Source organism: Plectropomus leopardus, chromosome 5 (genome assembly GCF_026936395.1).
Source record: "Plectropomus leopardus strain MGB_pleo_1.0 chromosome 5, ASM2693639v1, whole genome shotgun sequence".
NCBI classification, from domain to species: domain Eukaryota; kingdom Metazoa; phylum Chordata; class Actinopteri; order Perciformes; family Serranidae; genus Plectropomus; species Plectropomus leopardus.
In genome coordinates, this window is record NC_142180.1 from 15,099,433 (window position 1) to 15,124,015 (window position 24,583).

At 37.9% G+C, this 24,583-nt stretch overlaps 1 protein-coding gene across 3 annotated transcripts; it reads right to left on the reverse strand.

Annotated features, from left to right (window-relative positions):
- Positions 1-717: 717 nt before the first annotated feature.
- ptprc (protein tyrosine phosphatase receptor type C) lies at positions 718-24,399 on the reverse strand. 3 transcript variants are annotated; one of them, XM_042515091.2, is made up of 31 exons: positions 24,115-24,399; positions 19,269-19,295; positions 16,334-16,639; positions 15,929-16,057; positions 14,824-14,853; positions 14,189-14,446; positions 13,849-14,085; positions 13,644-13,760; positions 13,179-13,307; positions 12,893-13,048; positions 12,527-12,673; positions 10,971-11,182; positions 10,805-10,865; positions 10,540-10,648; positions 10,214-10,248; positions 9,819-9,928; positions 9,553-9,643; positions 9,030-9,106; positions 8,214-8,250; positions 8,000-8,097; positions 7,560-7,685; positions 6,981-7,138; positions 6,322-6,457; positions 5,166-5,315; positions 4,906-4,996; positions 4,232-4,368; positions 3,805-3,939; positions 3,560-3,682; positions 3,274-3,434; positions 2,225-2,360; positions 718-1,532 (listed from the first exon to the last, which is right to left on the reverse strand). In XM_042515091.2, exons 1-31 carry the CDS (start codon positions 24,167-24,169, stop codon positions 1,218-1,220), a joined length of 4,089 nt encoding a protein of 1,362 aa, XP_042371025.2. In that variant the 5' UTR covers positions 24,170-24,399; the 3' UTR covers positions 718-1,217. The 3 variants fall into 3 exon arrangements, with proteins under 3 accessions (XP_042371025.2, XP_042371030.2, XP_042371038.2); XM_042515096.2 differs by lacking the exon at positions 16,334-16,639; XM_042515104.2 differs by lacking the exons at positions 15,929-16,057; positions 16,334-16,639.
- Between the last annotated feature and the right edge of the window lie 184 nt (positions 24,400-24,583).

Sequence of the window (24,583 nt, forward strand, 5' to 3'; positions counted from 1 at the left end):
ATTCTTTGTAGATTCAGATCACTAATACAAAATAAAAATAAATAAATAATGAATGATTTATTATGGATTAAGCTACAGTATATAGAGTAATTAAAATCAGCTCCAGCTGCAACATTAAACTAATGAACACATTAATGCATCACCAGTACTAACACTAATCCAGTTATATAATGCATGTGATTCTGAAATGGTCCATTCTGCAAACTGAGTATTTTTATGTAAGTAAGAGTTTGAATGCAGTAATTTTACTTGTCAAACAAAAGCACTGGCATGCTCAGCTACAGTGTCTTTAGAGTAGAATGGGTGTTGACCAAAAAAAAATCACTAAATAAGCAAGTAAAGTCATCAGTACTCACAAATACTTTTAGTAATGCTCAGCAAACGAAATTGGCACCTATGCAGTGCTGAGGACTGTAGTATTGCAACTTATGCTTAGGTAAAAGAGCTATATACTTTTTCCATCACTGCTAACAAACCCACAACTGTCATCAGAATTTGACTAAAATATTGCCATTAATAATGATTGGTGAGGAAATGCCAGTGAAACTTGCAGAAAATGTTTAAGTAGGAGCCCGTTGTGTAGAGTGAGAAACTGATTAAGAAAATGGGCTTCTGGGGGGCAGTTGAAGATGTTAACATTTAGGAAAATCATCTATGCTAAAAATAAATACTTTAAAGTGACAACGTTAAAAAGCAAATACTCAGTGTAAAAAAGACTCTCAATATAAGTCCATTTTAATGAAAAGACACTGTCTCACAAATTTTGAACTTAACAACTTAATTATAAAAATATGCCATGGGTATATAAATGTAGATGACATCATCTGTTTATTAAGGGAGAAAGAATACTGAAACTAATGAAAACTCAACATGCACTCATAGAAGAATACAAAACAAGAAGGCATCTGTTTAAAATTGAGTCTCTCACCATGGCACCTAGTTTGACAACAGCATGTCTTGTAAACTGCAGTTCAAAAAGTATTTGTATCCATACACTTTTAATTCTAAAATATTTATAACTTAGTAAAAATCAGATATTTCTTTTTGGAAATTGACATCAAAATATTTGCTCAAATTCTCTGACAAATCTCAACCAAAAATAACACCATGTTAAAGCTTTACAATGTTCATACAATCATAAAATAATTAAAAGAAAAGCATTTAACCAAAGCGCTTATTCTCAACTGTAAAAGACAGACATCCACCTTCCAGGGCCCTCACACCTCCACAGTGACAGTGGCACTGTTGTCGCTGCCCTCCAACGGTGTCGTCTCTGTGGGACTGGAAACTTTTTCAGGCTCCTCTTTTTTATTTTCCTTCTCTCCATCAGCCACCAGAGGAGTGCTCTCTGCTGCCGCCCCCTGCTGGTTGTTACTGGTAGTGCTGGCTGGCTGCTCAGCCTCTTCCTCTGCTGCGTTGGTTTCATTGACCACTTGAATGGAGTCGGCTGCAGGGGCGTGTGCTGCTTTCACTTCCCCATTCTGGACAGGGAAGACTCCCTCCAGGGCATTATACAAGAACTGGTACTGTTCCTTTAAGAGACACAGATAGATTTGAGTGGAAACATAAATATAAGTTGCTGTGCTGTAGCCTCTAATGACAGTAAACTTTAAACTCACCCTATCATGCATTTTTCTAATCAACAAACACATATGAGCACCAGATAGCAGCTTTAAACGGTACATCTGGTGATATTCTATATATATGTTGTTGTTAACAATGAATTGATCTGACATTATTTCCAGTGTTGCCAAAGCCAAATACATTGTATCAGATTCTTCTTTGTCAATAAACCTCCACTGCTGTCCAAAATAAAATTTTAAAAAATTATTAATGAGTCACTGTTTCACTGCTTGACACGTTCCCATTATGATGAACATGGGAGCTCTATTTTGAGTCGATCACACATACACTGTCCCTGCTGCTGTTAATACTCACTAAAAAGCTCACTTATCCTTCAGTTCTTCAAAACAACATCATAAGCGAAGAAACTGAAACTGAAGGAGAGATTATTTTCTACAGCATTCAAAGTCATCAAGGCCAAAGTGTGGCGTTAGCCAAATACACTGACAGCACCTTTACCTCTTGGTAAAAGCAGCCATGGTAGACCTATAAACAGATACTAGGAGGTAAATAAAGAGCATCATCACTTGTCAGCCAAGTGCTGCTGGTAGTTGAAGCCTTGAAACTATGTGCTGACAGATAATGAGTTCCTCTTACTTACCAGATTGGAGAGCATGCCCTGTCTCTCTTTGCGAAGGGTTTTGACCACCTGGAAAACATCCACCAGCTTCTCGGTCTCAGCACTGTCTAGCAGGTTCCACAGCGCGCAGAAAACCCCTGAACGGGATGAGCCATCACTGGGGAGAGGGAGCACACATACATAACAAAGATTGCACTTAATCATTTCCCCACTAAACCCTTTAAATACACTTGTTCTAGGTCATAGTGGACTGCAGCATCATCCCAATGTTAATTATTACTAGACTATGTAAGACTGCTGTAATTGTTACTGGATATGTTAATGATTTCACAAAAATAAACTTGCAAAAATATACTATTTTGCAGAAAAACATCACTGATTGAAATGTTGATTGGCTATTCCCATTCTGTTTATCCACGTGATTCACCATAAAAGCGCCTCATAATTGTTGCACATTTTTTTTACTCCAAAGTCTGCTTTTTAAAGCATCCCTGAGTGTATTTCTAAGACGTTTGAGAAATATGGGCTCAATTATACAGTCATGTTAACACCTATAAATGACTTAGTGTCTGTAGTCTAAAATAAATGCAAACTCCACACAGAAAAGAATCATATCCAAATCCTCCATGTAATGAGGCACAACATAAACCATGTGCTACTCAGATAAAGCATATTTTTAGGAAGATATTGTATTTACAAAGAAAAAGGTTGTTAAGAGATTGATGATCTTCAAATGAAACAAGCCTGATGTCCTACTATGATCTGATAAATTTTAGGGGTTAAAATCACAATTATGATAGCATTTTTCTTTACTTTACACTTTAATTTAAAAAAAAAAAGTAAAGTAAAGTGCATCTACTTTAATAAACTAAAGTAGATGCACCTTGTCGGAATCACAGCTTACAACTGCACCAAAACTCACATCATTGGGAAGGCTTTGTCTTTCAAAAGAAATTAAAGGCTTGAAATTGAGCTCTGAAATCTCTTCAAGAACAAAATGATTATGTTATGGCTATATAAGTACTTCCCCTTTAAGATTCTAGGGGACATTTTCTGTGGGGCTGTCTTACTTGCAGTGGACCACAACAGGCGTGTTCCTCTGTGCTTTGCTGCTGCCACTGCTGTGCTTTATGTCCTTGATCATGTCTGTGAAATCTTGAGGTTTCTCCGGCAGCTCCCCGCTCGCCCACTTCAGGAACTGGAACTGTTTCACCGGCCGACTCTCTTTCCTCTGTTGACAGAAAGTGATGTGTGGGGTTAAAACGGCTTTGGACGTTGAAATGACCCGTCACAACAAAGGCCAATGGTGATAAATATGGGAAGAGAGCAGAGTTTGTGGTAGTTAGAAGTGTTTACTTTAACGTGGCGGATCAGCATGTTACGGATGATGAAAGTTGGGGAGGTGTCCGTGCTTGCTACCTCCACCTCAAAATCTCCAAATGTTTTCTTGTCATTATCCCAGTAGACACAGTCTGACTCCTGTGACCAAGAAGACACACAAGAAAACAAGTGTATTACTGTACGTGCCAAGAGCCTGTATAGCGTATTCTATATGTAAGGTTACATACATTATATATTATCACATGTGCACATTACTTTACCTTGTCTCCTTCACTGCAGTCTGAGAGCATGACAATAGCAGATACTCTCTTCTGGTAAACCATCGTCCAGAAATCAGCCATGGTGTCTGGCACTGGAGTTTGTGCTGCGATTAAGGTGCGTGGGCCCCAGTATCCCTGTGTGGGCAAGAAACACATCCGTCTATTGTTGTACACAATCCAAACAAATGGGATGTTTGTAAATTTAATAAGACTGGTTTTAAAATTCAGCTGGCTGCATGAAAGATGGAATTCATTCAGAGTTAATGAGATAACACCTGCTACATCGGGAAGGATGGCAACAGGAGCACAGTTTTTTATGCTTAAATCAAACAAAACACTTATTTTTGTCCTGGTGTCTGGGTTAATGTTGGAGTTGCACAAAAACAGGTTAGTGAATAAGCTAAAAAGTGTCAGTGGAGTAACGCACATCTATATGGCTGGCATTGATGTATTTAGTGGACTCCTCATCCTCCTCATCTGATGAGTCTTCTTCTTCCTCCTCATCGGGGTCACTATCGTGACTACGTCCTTCATCGAGCTTCAGCAACACTCGGTTGTAGTCATCTGAGGCAGGAGGGAAATGGAAACATATTTACTCTTGTGTACATGGATAGATTACTGAGGGGGCACACAAAACAACCAAGAAAGATACAAAATTATCTGAAAGAGCCACAAAATTACCTCAAAAAGAAAAAAATACCTCAAAGATTGAAAAAAATCGCAAAGAGACACAAAATGACTACAAAAACACACTGAGCCACAAGGAGACTCAAAATTAACCAGAAAAGACACAAGGACATGCAAAATGACCTTGAAGAGCCACAAAATGACCAAAAAGACGCAGACCACTTCTGCAAAAAGAATCGAAAGACACACAAAATCAAAACAAAGTCTGTGTGTCTTGTCCTATGTAGGAGAGGTGATGGGACCTTTTGCATATCTGTGCCCAGGGGTCCATTGTGTCATAATCTGTCCATACTGGTTTATGAATATACGCACACTATTATTCACATACAAACACAGTGCTCATACACTAATATATTACAGCTTCCATTCTGTAGTGTAAAATGAAATTTGTCCGTGTTTTAGGATGATGCTCACATGGGATGACAGATGAGGAGCGATTCTTCTTCTTGTTCTCCTCTGTGATCCCGGTGTTCGATGTCCTCCAGTTTTTATAGCTGGGGAGTCTCTGAATTACAAGACAGATACTTTTCATTATAGATAAACACATTGAGGGCCTGTGCTTTCTTCCACGTTAATCAAAAAGAGGTGTGCAGGAGTAAGAGGGAGAGGACAAGACTATATTTTTACATACATTTGAAAGGGATCAGAAAAACTTATGGTGTGAAGTGCTTTACCTGAAACTCCTCCTCCATCAGGGTGGGTTCACTGCTGGAGGTTTTCTCAGTGAGAGTGCTCAGTGTGCTGTGGAGCTCAGACAGCATAACCTCAGTTTCTCCGAACTGATTGTGCTCCAGCAGTGCCTGGTGAATCAGGATGTACTGCGCCTGCATAAGGACAAATGCGCTGAATTAGGAAAGGATATATAGTTTGGGGTTAGAACAGGTGCACATAAGACAAACTGCTATTGAGCTACGCAATCAATGTCTCATATTTCTCCACAATTACAAATCCCTTTAAATCTAATTCATCCACAACTTGTTACCTCTGCCTCTTTCTCTGTGGCTGGTTTAGATTTAATAAACACAATTCTGCTTTTGTTCTGTGTTAACTTAACCAGCTGCTCTTCATGAAAAGAGTTAGCATGTCAAATGTGTTGTGCACTCACTGTACAAATAACACATTCTGGTAGGTGCTAGAGAGCGCAACGTTTCACCTCACAATCCATAACAGTCATGTATATTATATGCTGGATAGTTTCACTTTATCATAGCGAAACACATTCAAAATGTATTGTGAAAAGGCTGCTAATAAACAATAGAAAGATAGAACCTGAAGTGCGCCACAAACATGACTAAACACTTTCACAGTGTGTTGTTATAATCAATCAATACATTGATTATAAAAGGTAAATTTATCAATTATGTTTGCTTTTAAATACTACATTAATAAATGAACAAGAGGAAAAAAGATTGTGTTGTCCAATTCATTATTTAATTTCCATATTTTGTCTTAATGGATGAATTAATAATTGAATTTCAAAATTGAATCAAGTCATTTAACCTCCATTTACACAGTATGTTTGTTTTCTTTCTTCTGGCTGTTTGCTGTACATTACAGCTTATGTAACCTTGTCTTGTTTACTGATCTTTGTTTAGCTACATGTTCACGATGCTTTACTTCCTGTCAGTACGCACAATGAAAACTGGAGTCAAATTCCCTGTAGGGGTCAACATACTCAGCCAATTAACGTAATGAGACCCGCATGCACAGGCGCACACACACAGGCATGTAAATTTGCTGTCACGGCATCACCTAATTTTCATCTCCCCTTCGCAGACTATGCACACACTATGTCTAAAATACAATATAGATTGATATTTTATACTTTACCTCTACTTGAACCATGAGACACCTCTGTCTGCGGAGCCTGACTACGTAACCGTAGATGTCCACTCTGCCCTCCGCCTCCAGGCCTTCCATCATGGCATCGATGCCAATGTAGGTGCCTGTCCTGCCGACTCCCGCACTACACACGAGATAATAACACAGTGTTAATATTTGCGCATACATATCTATCAGTTGCAAGTCATAGAAGCAATGAAAGTTCAGAGGCCTGACTGAAAACACACTTGAACAAACCTACTGAGTGCACTAAAAGGTTTAAGGACTTTGGTTAAGTGATGCAGTAAGATTTTCCCCAGTAAAGAGTCCAGTTTGGCTTTATTAAAGTGAACTTTGGTGTCATTGCACACAGTAAGAAAAACTGAACTAATTAACCAGATGCAACAGTAGCGGACGTTCATAAAGATAAACACTTTTGTATACAGATAAACAAAGGTACAGAATAAAAAATAAATTAAAAGGTAGTAATAGTAAAAGGGGTTATGACTGTGATACACACAAAATGAATAAAACAATACGCTTGTACTCTTTGCAAACCAAATGAACAATTTTCTCCCACTATTAGCAGATTAAAGTCCTGTTCTTTTTTATATTTGGAACAAACAGAGGAAAATGTTAACTGAGCCTGAATGAGAGCTTGTGTTTACCTGCAGTGAATGACGATGGGGCCGCTGAAGAAATTCTTGAAGGCATTCACACGCCGCCTCAGCTTCAGGAGGAGATGAGGCTCCCCAGGGACACCGTGGTCTGGCCAACTCATGAACTGGATGTGGGTCACCTCCCTCTCTGAGTTCTTCTCCCTCTTCTGCAGACACATAAAGATTGTTGTGCAACAATAAACATTTAATCAAATATATTTATTGATATACAGTAAAGATACACTGGCTGTCACATATACACAGACACATGTATACACACACAAGTTAAAAGTTACAAAACCCTCAATATTTAGAACATATGCATTTGTCTCCCCAAACACTAAAATAGTAGATGACTTTATTTTGGCAAAATTAAGGCATTTTCATGATGAATTGATGTAGAAAAGACACAAATTGGTGCATAAAAATCATCACAATGCAGGAAATTTAGTGTTTGATGCGCCAAATATTCTGGCTGAGGACTCCCCAAACTCTTGTTTCATATGTGTTCTCCTTAATGTTGAAACAAAGCCTACAACCTTGTACATTTCAACTGTTTTATCTATAAAACATTTGATGGGGACTCACATTAGTTAGGCTGAGGTGGCGGATGGTGTAATCTGGACAGCAGTCCTCTGAGCTCAGCTTCACTATAAACTCCTCAAAGATCTCTGTCTCTCGTTCTGGAGACGGCCAGTACTGGGCACACTTTGCCTGTGATACATGTGAGAGGAAAGGAGTGAGTGATAAAACAAGTTTGCTTATCAGCAGCACATCAGTAACACTACTGAAAAAACCTAAAAGTCAAATACGCAGTCAATGTATGTTGAAAGACTGCAATAGCTTAAACAAGAAGACAACATTCTCCAACAAAATGAGACCTCAGTGTGCGCATAAGTGTGAATTTTAGGCTTGATTATATCAGATACTGCGTATGTGTGGCAGAGTAGCTATGATGCGGGGGTGATAAAGTGACAGACTGACTCAAGTCAGTCAGTTATGAGACAATTAGTTAGTCCTGTACTTACCCTGTTTCCCTCTTCACAGCGCGTTACCATGACGATGATAGAGGACTGCTGCTCCCAGACCATCCTCCAGAAGTCACTCACAGTCTCATCCTTAGGCCCTACAAGACACGCAGGATGTATATACTGTATACACACAGGCAGACACTTGATGAATCAGCCAGAAACAAGAGCAAAGGTGCAGTGACTGAGTGTTTAAACAACATGAGAACTTTACCTTGAGCTGCAATGTACTTTTTGGATTCCTTGTACCCCTGCAGGAAGAAAACAAAGACAATTAATAAGGTGTGTATTGTCAGAAAGATGGATAAAGCCAAAATTTAACCCTTCAAGGAATATTTCCCCAACAAAAAGATCATCCGTATATTGATTAATCAACCCGTTACATTGAATTTGTGAAGAAAACTTTGTTTTTCTCTCATGCCTCCATGATGGATGAAGAATAAAAAAAAAATTCTTAATGAATTGGAATAAAAGGGGGCCACGTTTAATACAGCAAAACTATATCAGAATATTTATTTGCACAACTTGTGCCATATAATACGTTTATCCAGTTGCATGATTAGAACTGCCCAAACACAAAACACATCCACACGCATGCTTGCCCAGAAGCGCTACTCAGACGCTAAAGTGTTTTCAATGGTAAGGTTTTAGCGAAAATGTGTGTGTTTAGGAATGAACGAGACTTGCATTATACAGCATGAGTTGTGTGACAGTTTGTAAACGGATGTTTTGATATATTTTTGCTGTTATTAAAGACGGCCCCCTTTTACTCCCCTTCATCAAGAATTTTCTTTATTTTTGGATTCTTTGTTTACCATGGAGGCATGCGAGATACACATTTTCCTCACAAATTCATTGCAATACTGGTGAGCAATTCACCATAAAAAGATCATTTTGAAGTGTTCCTTTAACACAAATATTCTTACAAAAGTTTTAAAATTTGTAAGTGGTCTGATAAAGCTGTATAATTTTTAGGACTGCAGCAAAAGCAGTAAAAGTTGTAAGAGTATGATCTGGGTGTTTTTCATACATCAATGAAGCTTGCATTGATGTAGTCACATCCTGCCTCTCCGTTCCCAGTGGTCAGCTGGACACGGTTATGATCATCTGGTTGAAGACAGACATAAATGGATTTTATCAAAATATCACAGAAGATACCTTAACAACCTTAAAACAACCCTAAACAATGTGTGTGAATACATTCTCTGGAAATTCAATTAAGGGGATCTTTATGGAGATATAACCTGAAAGGTAATACGTTTATCTCACACTGATGTACAAACCTGTGAAGTCAACTTTGCAACAAAGTTCTGCTCATTGATTTGAGCAGAACTTTTCCCACAATAGTTGTAATACATCTAGAAATATTAAAGTAGCTGTATATCCAGTATGGCAACATCTGAGAATAGACAAACCAAGTTACAGGGTGCTATAGTAACTGATCGTAGTCGTGTACTCTTTGTAGGTGAATCTTAAAAGAATATTACACATTAAACATCTGAGATTTGATCTCTTCTGTTTAAAAAGCTGCATGTGTTGTTGGACAGACTCACATGGCAGGATGTCCACATAGCGGTTCTTGGGGGCATTGCAGGGCTTTTTGGCCTCTTTGACAGTGAACCTTGAGAAGATTCTGGGGATGCTCTGAAAGCAGAAACAAAATCAGGTCATTTACCAAAAACCAAGCAGCAATACTAGAGTACTTTTCACATTCTCTCTAATCTATATTTGCCCAGGGCCATCAGTATGCCCATCCAACGTCCTTGGTTCAAGTTCAGTCTTGGACTTTTACTGTAAACCATCACAGTTATAAATGTACCTGAAACTCAGCCAGGAAAAGTCTTCCCTCGTCTGCGAGCTTCCTCTTGTAGGCTTCCAGCAGCTCCTCTGCTGCAATCGGCTCGACAAACATTAGGTTCTCCTCATCGTCTGCAACAGCAAAAATCCAGCAGATAAGAAACAGAAACAACTCAATACTATAATAACACTAACTAATCACTAGCTATCACTACAACTTACAGTACTGTGATTTTAATGAATTATTTCTCTTGCTTCTACATTATCCAACAAGGATTAAAGTATGACATCAGTACATTTGGATTGTTACTAACGTTCATGAAATCAACAGCAGCTGCTACAGATGAGTTACATTTACTGTAATCATCTGGTTTGAGTGAAAATCCAGGAAAAGAACAAGAAAGTCCAGTCACTTGCCTTTTGTGATAAGCATTATGTCTTCACCATGGTTACTGCAAGAAAACAAACAAACGAAAACACCCAAGGTTGGCTTTAAAGTCTTTAAATAATATGAGGTATGGCATTAAGAATGAAGTGAATGCATAGAATAACAGTAATGATGTTCCTGACAAAAATGCAATCCAAATGCAACAATATTATTCGTGTACTGCACATGAAAATATATCGCCTTATCAACCAAAAACCTGTTGGTGTATTTTTGGAAAACCAGAGAGTCCCACAAATAAATAAAAACCAAAAAGCAACGTGATGGATGGATGAATAGATGACAGAATGACCCTTACTGGGAATTCCTGCGCTTCAGAACGTAAATCTTGTAGATGACCAAAACCAGAGCGACAGACGTGAGGATGATGAGGAAGACCAGAAACCCAATGAGAGCTTTGTCATTATCTGCAAAGGAAAGGAAAAAAACAATATCAAAGTGCTGGCATTTCTGTTAAAGACACAATATCTAAAAGCTGATGTTTGCATCTCAAAAGAAAATGTGTCAAAGTATTTAACCAAGCAAGGTGAGAAAATGTGTGGCTTGAATCAAACAGCACGTACATGAAGTGACAACAGTTATTCTCTTCGGGTTGCTGATAAAATGTCTGTTGTAAGCAATCACCTGTAAGCACAGAACATCCCTTCATCAGGAATCACAGCATTCAAAGTAATATGAGAATAAATCTGAAATGATTTTGTGAAAGAAGAAAATTAGGATTATACAAACCTCCACTTCATATGTTGTTAAGTAGCTCAGGTCTTTAAATTCAAAAGTGCATGGGTCTGGTTTTTCAGGCTTATTCTCCTGAGGTTTACCATTATAATAAAGGCTTGCTTCGATTTTCCCGTCAGGTCCATTAAACTCTTTTTGAGTACAGGTTACTCTAATGACATTATTGTCTATAATAATCCCTTTCAGATTAGTAACATCATCTGGTTCTGTAAAACAAAGAAAAAAGACACCACACTTTCCTTCAGATACAACAATACGTTTACTCACGGCTAAGGTGATATTTGAGTTTGCTCTAACAGCAGTTTTTACACGATTAGCATCATTAGTGTGAACAAAGCAATTTATTATAACGCAAAGGAAAAAAACTTAAAATTAGAAATTCAATAGGAAATTCAACTTTTTACTTATTCCATTTTTCCCCACACAGCTGTGATGTTATGAGAGCGATTGGTTGGTAGATTGGACCTAATATGTTTACATTAAACAGAGTTGTTTTTAGAATAAAGCCATCACGAAATAGTAACTGTAGGCATAGAGCAGGAAATGAATCATGGCACGGCATATGATAGGAAGCCAAGCACTTTTTAAAAAACTTGTTCAACTTGAATTAAAGATTGCTTTTTCACTTAATCGTCTAAAAACAGCATTTAAAGTGAATATAAATTTGGGGCGCCTGGTGGTTCAGTTGGTAGAGCAGGCACCCCATGTACAGAGGCTGTGTCCTCGCCGCAGCGGCGCAGGTTGGAATCCGATTTCAGCCCTTTGCTGCATGTCATCCCTTCTCTCTCCCCCTTTCACGCTATATCTGTCCGATGAATTAAAGGCATTAAAAAAGCCCCAAAATATATATCTTTAAAATGAATATAAATTCAACTAAACAACATAAATGTTTTGTTTTTTAAAAAACACAATTATCATTGTACTAATACATTACAATTTAACACTGAAGTCTATTATGACTCTGGACTTTCACCACCTGTAATAAATGAGGAGGTCAGAACTGACTTTTGGCAGCGTTGTGGTTAGATTTCATAGAGAATAACACTGAAAATAAGCACTGTACTTCACTTTTGGAGTTACAATGTGCTGCATATTATCATGTCTTAAACACACAGTGTATATTGGTATTAATAACAGGGAATTACAGGAAAAAGACTCAGTTAAATCACTCGATTATATAATATAATGATATTAATGGACTGCATTTGACTAAGAATTTTAACTATTGTAATTAGCTTAAATAATATTTGAAAAAAATAATTGATAATACTAAATCTTGTGTTGATATTCCAAATTAAAATAGTCATTAAAGTACTTTATTTCTTATAAGTGTCAAAGTGTGTCCCATGAGTTTTCTCATATACAGTTTTAATGCTGTGTGATCTAAAGACAGTCTTTCAAAAAGATATTTACTTTTAATGTCACAGAATTATCTTTACTGGATATTCAACAACATGCAAAATAAATGTCAAAGACAAATAGTCCATTTTTTTGTTTCTTACAGGTGTTGACTATAACCTTCTCCAAATGATACAGTTTTGGACACTTACTTCCAGGTTCAGTCTTTTGTGTAACTGGATTGTGTGAGCCAACGTTCTTGTTGTTGTATTTTGGTTGGACTTCACAAGTATAGTCGATGTACGGTTTCAGTCCTTTAATGTGACAGCTTCCTCCTGTTGGAGTACTGGTAGCTGAACCTGTAAAATAGTTTCATTAACTGTGTTGTGTTTGACCAAATAACAACAAAGACTAAATAACAGGAATATACAACTGTTTTGTTGGTATAGTATATTTATATGTATTTACATTTCACTCTTTAGATAAACTGACCAGTAAACAAATCCCCACAGACTTTCAAAAGTGCAGTCCTGTAAAATCTGTAAAATGAGAGATTTGATGTAATTACATTTACTTACCAGCGCGTTTGTGTGTGGATTTGTCTTCGGGGGAACAACTGCAGTCATATGAAAACTGTGGAAGTTCAGGAAGACCTGGACAGTTCTTGCTGCTGTTGGTCCATGTCAGATTAATGGAGGTGTTGGTTGGAGTCGCGTTGATATTTATTTCAAAATCTGTTGAAACACATCAGACATCTGTAACACTGAGCTGAGCATCTGAAGCTGCTCTTTTCTCCATGATTATCTGAGGATACAGGCGTTTTGTTCTTATCAATGCACTGAGCTACAATGATTACCAACATACCACAGACAATCTCGACCTCGATACTGGTGTTGAGATTAATGAGGACATCGTTTTTCTTGATCTGACCCGTACAGTTGTATTTTGTGAAGGGCTCCAGCTTGGTGTCATTCTTGGTGTTACTGAGTTCAGCTTTTGAGGAGACACAAGGATGACAGCATTTCTTCAACAGTTTGTATTTTAGTGCAAAATAAGCACTTAGATTCAAATGTGGACACATTCATATTAAACAATTAAATACTATATTCAGAACTGATTCACAAAATACACAAAGAAATACTTCGACTTCCTCTCACACCAAAAGATAATTCAGATTCAGTTTCAAATTGAAATGATTTTCAGTGTGATTTTTGTTTTACTGCCGTGTGAGAATGTAATGTGGCACACTGCCTCCATCAATTTCCATGACGATTCATTCATAATGTTGTTAACAGACAAAGTCTCTTTACTTCTAGTCTTTCCACTTACCCCGACAGGTGTAATCAATAGTGAGATCGCTGCACTTTGGCGGTAATTGTCTTTGTATTTTTGAAGGAAGTCCAGTTGGAGCCGTCTGAGGTATTTCGCTTGGATTTAAAAACTTTGCTGAATAAAGAAAACAGCACATAAATTAAACATGATGAAATAAGGTCCACACCACATTCAATTCAAACTGCACAAGGACTGTACATACCAACAGTGATGTTTCTGGAGATGCTAAATGGATCAGCACAGCTTTTGGAATTGAAGTTTGCAGTCAAAGTTGTGCAAATGTCGTTGTAACCAGGTTTAAAGCAGACTTTCTTCTTGTCACTTTTACAAGGTTCAGCTGAGATATTATTAGATATTGACAGGGAAGAGCTGATGTCCCAATCACTCTGGTAACAAACATATCCACGCATGCAGTCAACTTCTGTAATGTCATCTTTACCTGAAATACACAAGTGAAATGAAATGCATGAATCAGTCTGTCTCATTTCTTAAATTAAAAGATAGTCAGATGGAAATTAACAGTGTGAATGATTATTACTCACTTATTCCAGTTGTCCTATTTTCACTCTTAGCGCTACTAATACAAGACGTCTCGTTGTTAGCAGTGTCAATAAATGCAACACTAAGCTCATATTCAGTGCACGGCTTCAGGTGTTTAATCTCATAAGAGCTTTCACTGAAGTTCTGCCGGGTTGATTTGCTTTGTCCCTTTTCGTTGTACTTTATGCTGTAGTTGCCATCAGTAAAGTTTATCATCTTAATCCCGAAGCCAGTCTTTATGGGTGTGACAGTGTAAGAACCTGCAAAATGAAATCAACAGTTTTACAATCTCATATTAAATATAAACCACCTTTAAATCTCAGACAGTTTGTTCATGCAGACACTGAATGTGCTGCTGAGAATCCAAACACTGTATACATTCACTGTATAAATTACCTTAATAGACGGAGAAAAATACTGGAAACCAAAATAATTAACACACATGTAAAGGTGACATGTATTATATTGTTAAAGGTTTTTTTTTTGAAGGAGTTTTTCCTTAGTCACTCTGAGGGTCCATGAGACAGAGGGATGTCGTATGCTGTAAAGTCCTCTGAGGCAAATTTTGATTTGTGATAATAGACTTTATAAATAAAATTGAACTGAACAAATTTTTAAAAAAAAGTTAAATACTCACACTTTCCAGATGAGGGACCTTGTGTTGAGGCTGGAGAGCAGATTCAAATTGGATTAGAAAAGGAAACAACAAATTATTAATATATGATTATAAAACTTTGAAATAATTTTCCATAGCAACCAAGCTGGCACCAGACATTGCTACACATTGATATTTGGTTGAATTTATGTTGTGATATCAGGTGACCAATATTCAAAATCCAGGCCAACATGTGCTTGGGAAGTCATTTTTGTTAAGGGCTGCTGCACAGTAAAGGTGTGTGCATGTCTGTGTATGTGCATGCACTTACGGCTGCCAGCTGCAGACCATTGTTTGACACCAACAAACAACGAAGCATGTTGTTTTTTAGCGTCACATCAGCTGCATGTACAGCACGTACCGTGTTACCATAAGCGGGTGGTTTTTAGCAAGACATTGGTGGCATGTCCAGCTGTGATTTTGCCACAATGGGGGGTATTTTAGGCCATAACACTTACTTTTCTAGCAATAACAAGTGATTTTGTGCCTAAACGTAACCACGGTAAACACAGCATTTTTGATACATATACAAGTAGTTTCAACATATCCACTACATAGTGAGGTAAAATATTAAATAGCCGTGGTTTGCTTCAAAATGTAAAACAAATGTACAGATGGCCCATTAGTTACCGTAAAATAGCCAGCTATATACAGTGTTGATGCATTCCTTGTCAAAAGCGGATTCTGCAGCACCCTTAGCATCCCCCTTACTGTGCACTTAAGGATCTTAAGATTAACATCTGACGTTAATGTCAACTTAATGTAGAATGCCGAACACAGATGGCGTTCATATTTTGTTGGGTTTAAGTAACTGAAGTGTGTGTCTTCCACACATCTTATGCCAATGTTATCGTTGACGATATTTAGTCGTATGGTAAAATGGTAACATCCACACAATGTGAAATTCTAACATCATTAGACATTTAAAATATTGTAACCCCAATTTGATTAAGAAGCCAATGTGTTCTTGACGTCATAGTGATTTCTGGTGGCAGCTGGGAGCAGCAGCAGTGCTGGTGTTAAAAACAGCTTTATCTCAGTCCTGTCTAAGAAAGAATAGATGACTTATAAAGGTGAATGTTCCAACCGTTGGTAGTGAGGCTCATTGTGGTAGTGGGTGTGGTGATTGGAGGTTGAGTCTGGTTTTGAGAGGTGTTTGTCTGAGAGTCTTGTTGATTGCTGATTGCGTTTGAGGGTGGGGTGCTTGCAGGAGTGGCTGTCGAATGAAGAGCATGGTGGAGGTCACTTTCAAGAAGAAATATGTTCTGCCAACAGTCTTACCTTATATGATTCACATATCAGCAAGCCTGAATGCAACATTAATGCCCCCACCCACCCACCCACCCACACACACACACACACACACACACACACCCACACACACACACACACACACACACACACACACACACACACACACACACACACACACACACACACACACACACACATAAAAAAAAACCAACTTGTAAACTGCAGCTGAATACATTACCAGATATGGTAGTTGAACTGAGTGCTGTAATTGGGGAGTTTGATGGCGAAGTGAGTGGAAGTTTGTGGGTAGTTTTTTGGGTGTCTGAAGGCTTGACAGTGGCGACTGTCATGGTGCGTGGAGTTGTTGGCCTGTCTGAAGGCATGACAGTGGCGACTGTCATGGTGCGTGGAGTTGTTGGCCTGTCTGAAGGCATGACAGTGGCGACTGTCATGGTGCGTGGAGTTGAGGTGGTGACAGATAAACCAGTTCCTGGAGGTAAATTGGAATTTGTGGCAGTGCGTGGAGGTAAGGGAGTTGAAATATCTGCGTTCCAAGGAAACAAAAATCAGGCCAAGCACAAAATCACATTGCGAGTTCCGACTGCCTTAAAAGGTGCTTCATGTAACACACATAACTTCTGTTTCCTCTTGTTGCAGAGATGACGTTGCTACTCATCAGTCATTCCTCTCATTTACTCTCACCACACATTTGTTTTAATTAGAAAAGAAGATGTGATAAAAGAACATAGTAGCACTACGCAAGAGCAAATGTATGTTTAGAGGTGAAGCGGCAGTATGACGTGTCAGTAGGTCTTTACAGATACAACAGTGGAAACAGTGTAGCTGTGAGTTCAAATACTTCCTGTTTTTGGACTTTATGCTGTCTTCCTTTGGAAAAACACTAAAAAGGTAAATTAAAGGTGGCTAACTTTAATCATCCAGTGTGTAGGATTTAGGGGGATATATTGGCAGAAATAGAAAACAGTATAATAGTATGTTTTCTTTGGTGTATAATCACCTGAAAATAAGACTCGTAGTGTTCTTGTTACCTCAGAATGAATAATAATAATAATAATAATAGCTTGGATTTATATAGCGCCTTTCATGGGACCCAAGGACGCTTTCGGGAACACTACATAGAGATGATGAAGGAATCCTAACCGGGAGTCAGTTTCAGCTGGTTGCAATCCGCAATCCTCACCACTAGATGTCTCCAAAAGTCCTCTAAATCTTACACACTGGAGTGGTAACAGGGCTGTGTCAGCAGTGATGCAGAGGCATTACATTGCATCAACAGCCAGCTAGCGTAGCTTCTTCACAAATTAAGTTTGTAATAATCAATTATTAAAACAGAGTTGAACAGAAGTCTGATTTGAAGTTTTACCTCAACTCTGATGACAAGTTTCTAAAGTTTTCTGAGAAACTGTTGCATAAACTCTCACAATTCATTACCAGAAAGTCAGGATCAGTGGATAAGATGGAAACAAGTTGTTTTTAGAATTTTTCAGACAATGTCACAATTCAAATGAATTATTTTACCCATCACTGATGACTGCAGAACACACACTATTAGTATATATTAGGATTCATGTTTCACTGGCTGATAAAAAGTGACTATATTGGAAAAAATAAAAAATTGCATCCGCACCATGCCGAGCACTTGAAAAGTTTGACTCATCTAAATCCTAACAACACTCGACACAGAACTGCTGTTCTCTGATTCTAATGCTGCATTCCATTGTACTCGGAACTCGGGAAAAAAACGACCTCCGAATCGGAATGGAGCGGTCATGCAAGTCGGGATTCCAAGATGGACACTCAGGCAAGATCCATGTAGACCAAGTGCGTAGAAATTATGTCACAGCGATATGGCAGCACACACAGTGAATGGAGATCAGAATTACCTGGTCGTCAATTTTAACTTGCATGGTGTGTTTGTGTTGTAAAAATTGCTATAACAACTTTGTTGTGGCATTTCAATTTCCACTTAGTTTATTTGTGTTTGAATGACGGCATTTAGTAGCCTCCAAGCCTGCTCCTCCTGTTTCTGTTAGCTACCTACATCAACAAATCTACATAAGATCTAAAAATCACCAAAAAGTTTTCGATGGGTGGTGGGGTGTCTGGTGCTGTGGTAGCTCATGTAGATCCTCAGTTCATGCTTCTGATGTTCAATAGCAACGTAAAGAAACATGACTTTCCTGCATGCATCCATGTTTTCCCGAGTAGATGCACGGGAACGCATTTAGATCGGAAGTCGGAAAAACCGACATGGAATTATTGACTTCCGACTTGCAATGGAACGCAGCATAACTCTTATGCTGTGAATTCTCCAGACTCCATTTATTGGAGAATAAGTATCAGACAGCTTGGAAAATAAAAATAAATAATAAATATAGAAATCCGACATGCTCGTAACTCACTTTGCAGCCACATCATACGAGAAAGAAAAAATGTCAAAATACTTCACTGTGTAAGCAAGCAATGGATCATAACAATAATTTATGAATATGATATGCATAAACACAGCCTCACCAGAGTACTTTTATATATTAGATACCATGCAGACAGTTATTGTTAGTTTGCTTTAGCTCATCTTAAAAGCAAGCCATTTAGAAGAAATTAAAGGGCATATACATATGACTAAAGGGTGACCTGAAAGGGGCCTTTTCTTTTCCATGAACCACTTTATATATATGTTGCACTAAGTCTTGCACTAGACTTGAATGTGAATGAAAATCACCATTACAGATAAGTTGCTAATGTTTCATGCTGCTTTAGAAAAACAAAATGTTCTGAAATTAGCACAAACTAGGTAAAAATAATTGCTGTCCTGACATTCCTCCACCAAGCAAATACTAATGCTTTCTACAATTAGTTGACTAGGTCACTATAATGGAGGCCAATGCCAACCAAACCACTAACTAAGAGCAAGAAAATATGCCGCTCATTATACATAGAGCACATTTTTTTATATTTGAGGAGCATATTCATATCATGGCATTCTGTTGGCACTGGCGATGCTGTGGCCATGAAGAGAAGCGTAAGGAAAGTGCGAGGTTGAAGTGAAGGTATTTCACAAGGTAGAGCACAGATGATAACATATTTAGAACACTGCATTCATTTTATAACAATTAAAAGTTATATAATAGGAAACATAGATTGCCACTCACTGTCATTTGATGGACCTGAACTCTGACCTGGAAAAGACAAAAGATGTGTAAATCATTGCTGCTTTTTTCATAAAACAGTACAGTGTATTGCCTGTAATATACACAAAAATATAAGTCTCTGCTTATCTGATAAATAAAACTCTTCCTGTAGGGCCAAAAGCATTATCAGGTCAAAAAGAGGAAAGCGACCATTTTTCATTTGAAGTTCTGCATGAGGCAGCGCTGTACAACCTGGTTGCTATGGCAATGCGGCAAAAACCACACTTGCTATTTCAGAAAGCAAACCGCTATTTCCTGCTTTGCACTGAACCTCCCGTACTTACAAAATTAGTGTCAGTTTGGAGAGATAACTAGCTCGTATTGAAGCTCAAACTGATTTTCACAACAGAGTGTTTCTCTTATATCCTCATTCTTAGTTATTAGAAATGACAGCATCCTCTAATGTTGTTTATTCTTCATGCAGGAAATACATATACAGACTCACACATTTATTGTTTTTAGTTCTGGAATTTTAAAAACACTGCTCCTGCATTAAGTTTGGCTGCACTTTATCTCTCATTTAAGAATGAATTTACTGTAAATACGTCTTGGCTGTCTTGTTCATTTGTTCTTTATAAAATAGCAGTGAGCAGAGAGTGATGAGGTGATGGGGGCAGTCAAACAATGAGTCTCAGGATGTGGTTTGGCGCGTTGTTGTTTCACTATATCGAGCAGAGATGCATGCTCTCTGCAGTGACATTTCACCACTTTGTGCTCTGTGGTGACTGATTTGAACTGTTTCAGTTAAAGGTTGGAGAGACATGACTTTGCTCAATGAATGTTTCAGGTAGCTGATTAGTAAACTTTATCCAAACACTGGCTTTATCATGACTAAGTTTGTTTCAGCATTCAGCATTGTAATTGCAGTTTTTCGTTGTTTTTATAATGTGTTTTTAAGCAAAGGCTCCTTGGTTTTTTTGGGTACTTTCTTTTTCAGTGACAATTAGAGATCCCCCCCCCCACACACACACACACACACTCCTGTCCCTAAATCCAAATACTGGCCTAACATTTCAGTAAAGAAACCTGTTGCTCATGTGTCACTTCTCTCTATCATTGTACATCATCAGGTTGTTCTTTTTTTTCCATCCGCCTCTACTTTCTTCTCATATTTTGCATTGACAAGCACGCTCCCCCTCTTGCAAGAAACAGCTTTAGTCGAGCAGCGTGCTTAACATTTCTGACCTCACTTCTTCATTTTAGAAGACTGCACTTCCCCTTTTTTTCATGAATTCTCAAGTCATCTACTTGCGCTCTGTCTCAGTCAGCGTGGTGCTCGGCTCGGCTCTGCCAGGAAATAAAGGCAGCTTAGAATGGAACACGGAAGTGGTCAACGTTTTGATCATACAACTCCGTCCTGCTGCCACTAAGGGAAACTTGACAACTTTGCATTTTGATGGAGCACAGTCACCCTCATCTAGTTGGTTTAAATAAATGTATTTGGTGATTTTTAATAGTAGCTCGGAATGATATAGCGCATTTCATGGGATCCAAGGACACTTTAACAATAATAAGGAAAAAATAGTTAAGAAGGACAATTTGATTTTGACTAGTTTGTGTGTTGGTAGAAAGTTCCTCTCACATTTGGGCTATTTTGATGTTTCAAAAGTACAGTATATATATGAGTAATATTCACTGTTTTCATAAACAATATTTCCCGGAGGGGGCTTTTTTCTGTAGGACCGGTATTTTATTTTATTTATTTATTGTGACTTTTGTAAATTTAAGTACATTTTGCTGATAAAACTTACTATTACTTGAGTAGGATTTTGAATGTAGGACAAAATGGAGTATTTTCATACTCCGGTATCTCTACTTTTATTTAAGTATTTAAAGCTCCCATTCTAAAGCCATATCTGTGAAAATCCTCCATTACAAATAAAAACTTCGCATTCAAAACTGCAGGCCTAACTAAGTAGAAGTATAGTATAGAAGTAAGTAGAAGCATTATCTGTAACATTTACGTAAAGTATAAAAGTACATGATTTTCAGGCAGAATGTCCTCTGTTATAGCACAGTATATTACACTTTTGATATTATTGATGCATTCACATGCAAATAGAGAAGAAGAAAAGCGGATGTGTTCCATGTGTTTCTAAATGATATAGAAAATGAGTTCAATTTTGTTTTCTACTTTCCCTTTTTTTAGTCGTAATTTGTTTAGAAAGATAAACAAAGATAACAGTTTAATAAATGTGGAAGTCTCAGTTGGCTGGTCACTTATGAAATGTATTAATTAGACAGTTATCCGGAGAAAACCTTGAAGAAGAGAAAAAAGCTCCGTATGGGGATAATCTGTAGATATTTCATAGTTCCTTGTGTGAACAGATCATTCAGGATTTTGTTTTTGCTTGCTTTTAGTTTGCCTGTGTTCATTTTTTTCCTTTTCCACTAGGCATCAGACAACATTAGGCGATGTTTAGTTTGATTAAGATTATGATGTTGGATGACCAAAATCCTATGTCAGGGAAAGGTTTAATGCCAACATCAATTTGATGTTGAATACTGAGGACAGATGCTGTTGATATTTTGTTGATTTTAAGCGGTGTTGTTAAGAAACTTAAATAAAACGGAATGCAAACATCTCATGCCAATGTCATCTTAATGTTGAAAAATTACATTTAGTCAAAAAGGTACGGAGAACAAACCCTGACATCTGCAAAATAAAATAAATGTCTACACAACATCAAACATCATTAGATATTTAAAATATTATCAACTGATTTGATTACAAATAATAATTTAATGACTGTCTGATGTAAGAGTCCAAAGTCTTTCTTTTCTTCTTCTTCTTATTATTATTATTATTTAGACATGTAGACCTGCAGATTGAAGTCAAACCCATGGTCACTGAAGCAAGGACACAACCTTGGGACATGGGACGCCCGCTTTACCAAATGAGCAAGTGCCCCAGTCCAACGTCTTTCTGATGTCATATAGATGTCCAATGCCAGCTGGGCATGTTTTATATATGTGCAATATGTATTAAAAGTATTGGTGTCTTGCAATCCCATGTGGGATCGGCCAAATGTTTGGCATGACACAAAAAATAAAAAAATACTTGCAAACTAACTGTAGATAGCGATTTAATGTTGTTGGTTGAGTTGGAGCTCATTGCATGCATTTTTGTATACTGCTGGTTGTTTAATTTTATGTGCTCAATATAGGCTTTAATCTGCAAAGCAACTTACAACTGTAGTAGCATTCAGACATAAAGTACCACACTGTAAAATTTCTGTAAAAATTACAGCCAAATTCTAACAGGAATGTAGTTTCTCCAAAATAAAGTAAAACACCATAAATCCTGTTGCAATTTGGATCCAAAATAACAATATAAACCTCACAATCTACTGTAAATTACTATAATAAAATTAAGGGTAATACATTGTAAGTAATTTAGAATAAAGAATAATAAATAAAACTTTTTAAAAAAAAAAAAAAAAATAACAGTAGGCAACTAGCTGCAGGTAGTTTCCCTATTTTACAGGAAAATTTGTACCTAATAAGGTACATCAGGATAGCACTAAAGTATGGTAGTTGAGTATCGGTACTTACTTACTATCTACTGCAGATTTATAAGGTGAAGATAACTAAATTGATACTTGATACACTATGTTGTATGAAAACTGATGCTTGATCAATGGAAAAGTGAAGACATATAAAAATAAAAAATGACTGTTGATGTGGTGTCCCGTGATGACTCACCTCGCACGCGACGTGAGAGATACTGTATGTTAGAGACAAATGACAAATACTGACCCAGACTGCCAAAAAAAAAACGGCAGAGTGAAATAAATAGAGTGAAGGGTTTATTTCAGCTCGTGTGTGTACAGACATCTGAGCTGAAAATAGCAGAAATTATTTGATGTGCTGAACAGTAGCAGAACTCTGACTGATGCAAGAGGCGGTAAGGTGGGTCTGACTTAACACACACACACACACATATGCACCACACGCACACACACACACACACAGATGTGTATCACATACAACCCTCACAGCCACTAGGGTTGAAGTGAAGACTTGCAGGGACACACCCCAAAAAATCCTCTCATCTCTGACAGACACAACCACGACCCCCCCCCACAACCCCACCGAGACACACACACACACACACACACACACACACCACACACACTCGCACCATCACACAATGTCAAAGCAGAACAGAAACATGATTGCAAAAATTCCCACTGCTTTGTACCAAATGAAAGAACACGTTTTTAAGAGTCTTCTTATTAACAGCCGTCTTTGATTGAACATAACTGTTTATTCTTTTGCCAAAGGGGCTCACAAACCTGTCACTTTTCAGCTTCTCACATCACAAGTGTGCGCTGTAATGTCTTGTGTTCTCGGGTTTGGAAAGTTTAAAAAACGTGAAGTAGCACAAACGGAGGCGCAACTCAAAGACATGATATACTGTAGCTTGTCATTTCTGCCCTCAGTTTTTTACTTTAAATGATTTTATTTTGTGCGCTGATGTTTTCCAGTAAAAAAAAAAAAAACAACAAGTAAATTGTCAAGCTTTTGCGCTGACAGATTCATGTCTCTATCTGAGGCAGGAAAGTGTTTCACCTTTTCTCATAAACACGATCAACCATATGTTATCATTTCAAAAACAGCTAAGTTAGGAGTTTAGAATAAGAGACCTCTTCACCTACAGTTGGCTATCGCTCGTGTTTTTGCACCATTCACAGATTGTTTTTTCCACCTAGAAGACTTTTAGATGACAGACACGAAGACGCAACTTCAGAAAACACTATTTCTTTTCCTTTCTTTCATAAAGAAGATAAAGATGGTTACTTACAGCTGGCTAAACTGATGATCCCAGCCCAGAGCAGCAGAATCTTGAGATCTGCCATATCCAGGAGTTATGGTGTGTACAGCCGCACACCATACAGTATAGTCCTAGTAGGGACCAACAGGCAGATACTCGCACGCCAAACTGAAGCTGTCCAATTCTGAACGCAACTCTTAGTGAGAAATACGTAAAAATTTATTTTAAACTACATAAGTTTTCTGTCTTATCAGTGGACGCAGCTTCCTGGACTTGTTCCCCAAACCCTAAACCTCGCCTCTGGTTACAAGTCAAGCAAGTGGCAGTGATGTCACACTGAAAGAGGCTGCCTTTACCTTAACGTTTGATGACAGGAAGCTTCATTTTAGCGACGCCACCAAGAACAGGAAGTCCTCTCTCATCTAATCTTCACTTGCTTTTGCTCAAGTGTGAAAACCCTCTGACTTGTGAAAAAAAGGAGTGAAGTTTAGCTTTAGTG

What these genes read in the sequence shown, in the direction of transcription:
- ptprc (XM_042515091.2), bottom strand. Translation starts at nt 24,169, where the DNA reads ATGGCAGATCTCAAGATTCTGCTGCTCTGGGCTGGGATCATCAGTTTA. An exon ending in TTCAGGTCCATCAAATGACA is followed by an intron (nt 16,640 to 19,268) that starts GTGAGTGGCAAT and finishes CTTGGAACGCAG; the next exon opens with ATATTTCAACTCCCTTACCT. An exon ending in AATGAGCCTCACTACCAACG is followed by an intron (nt 14,854 to 15,928) that starts GTTGGAACATTC and finishes TCTGCTCTCCAG; the next exon opens with CCTCAACACAAGGTCCCTCA.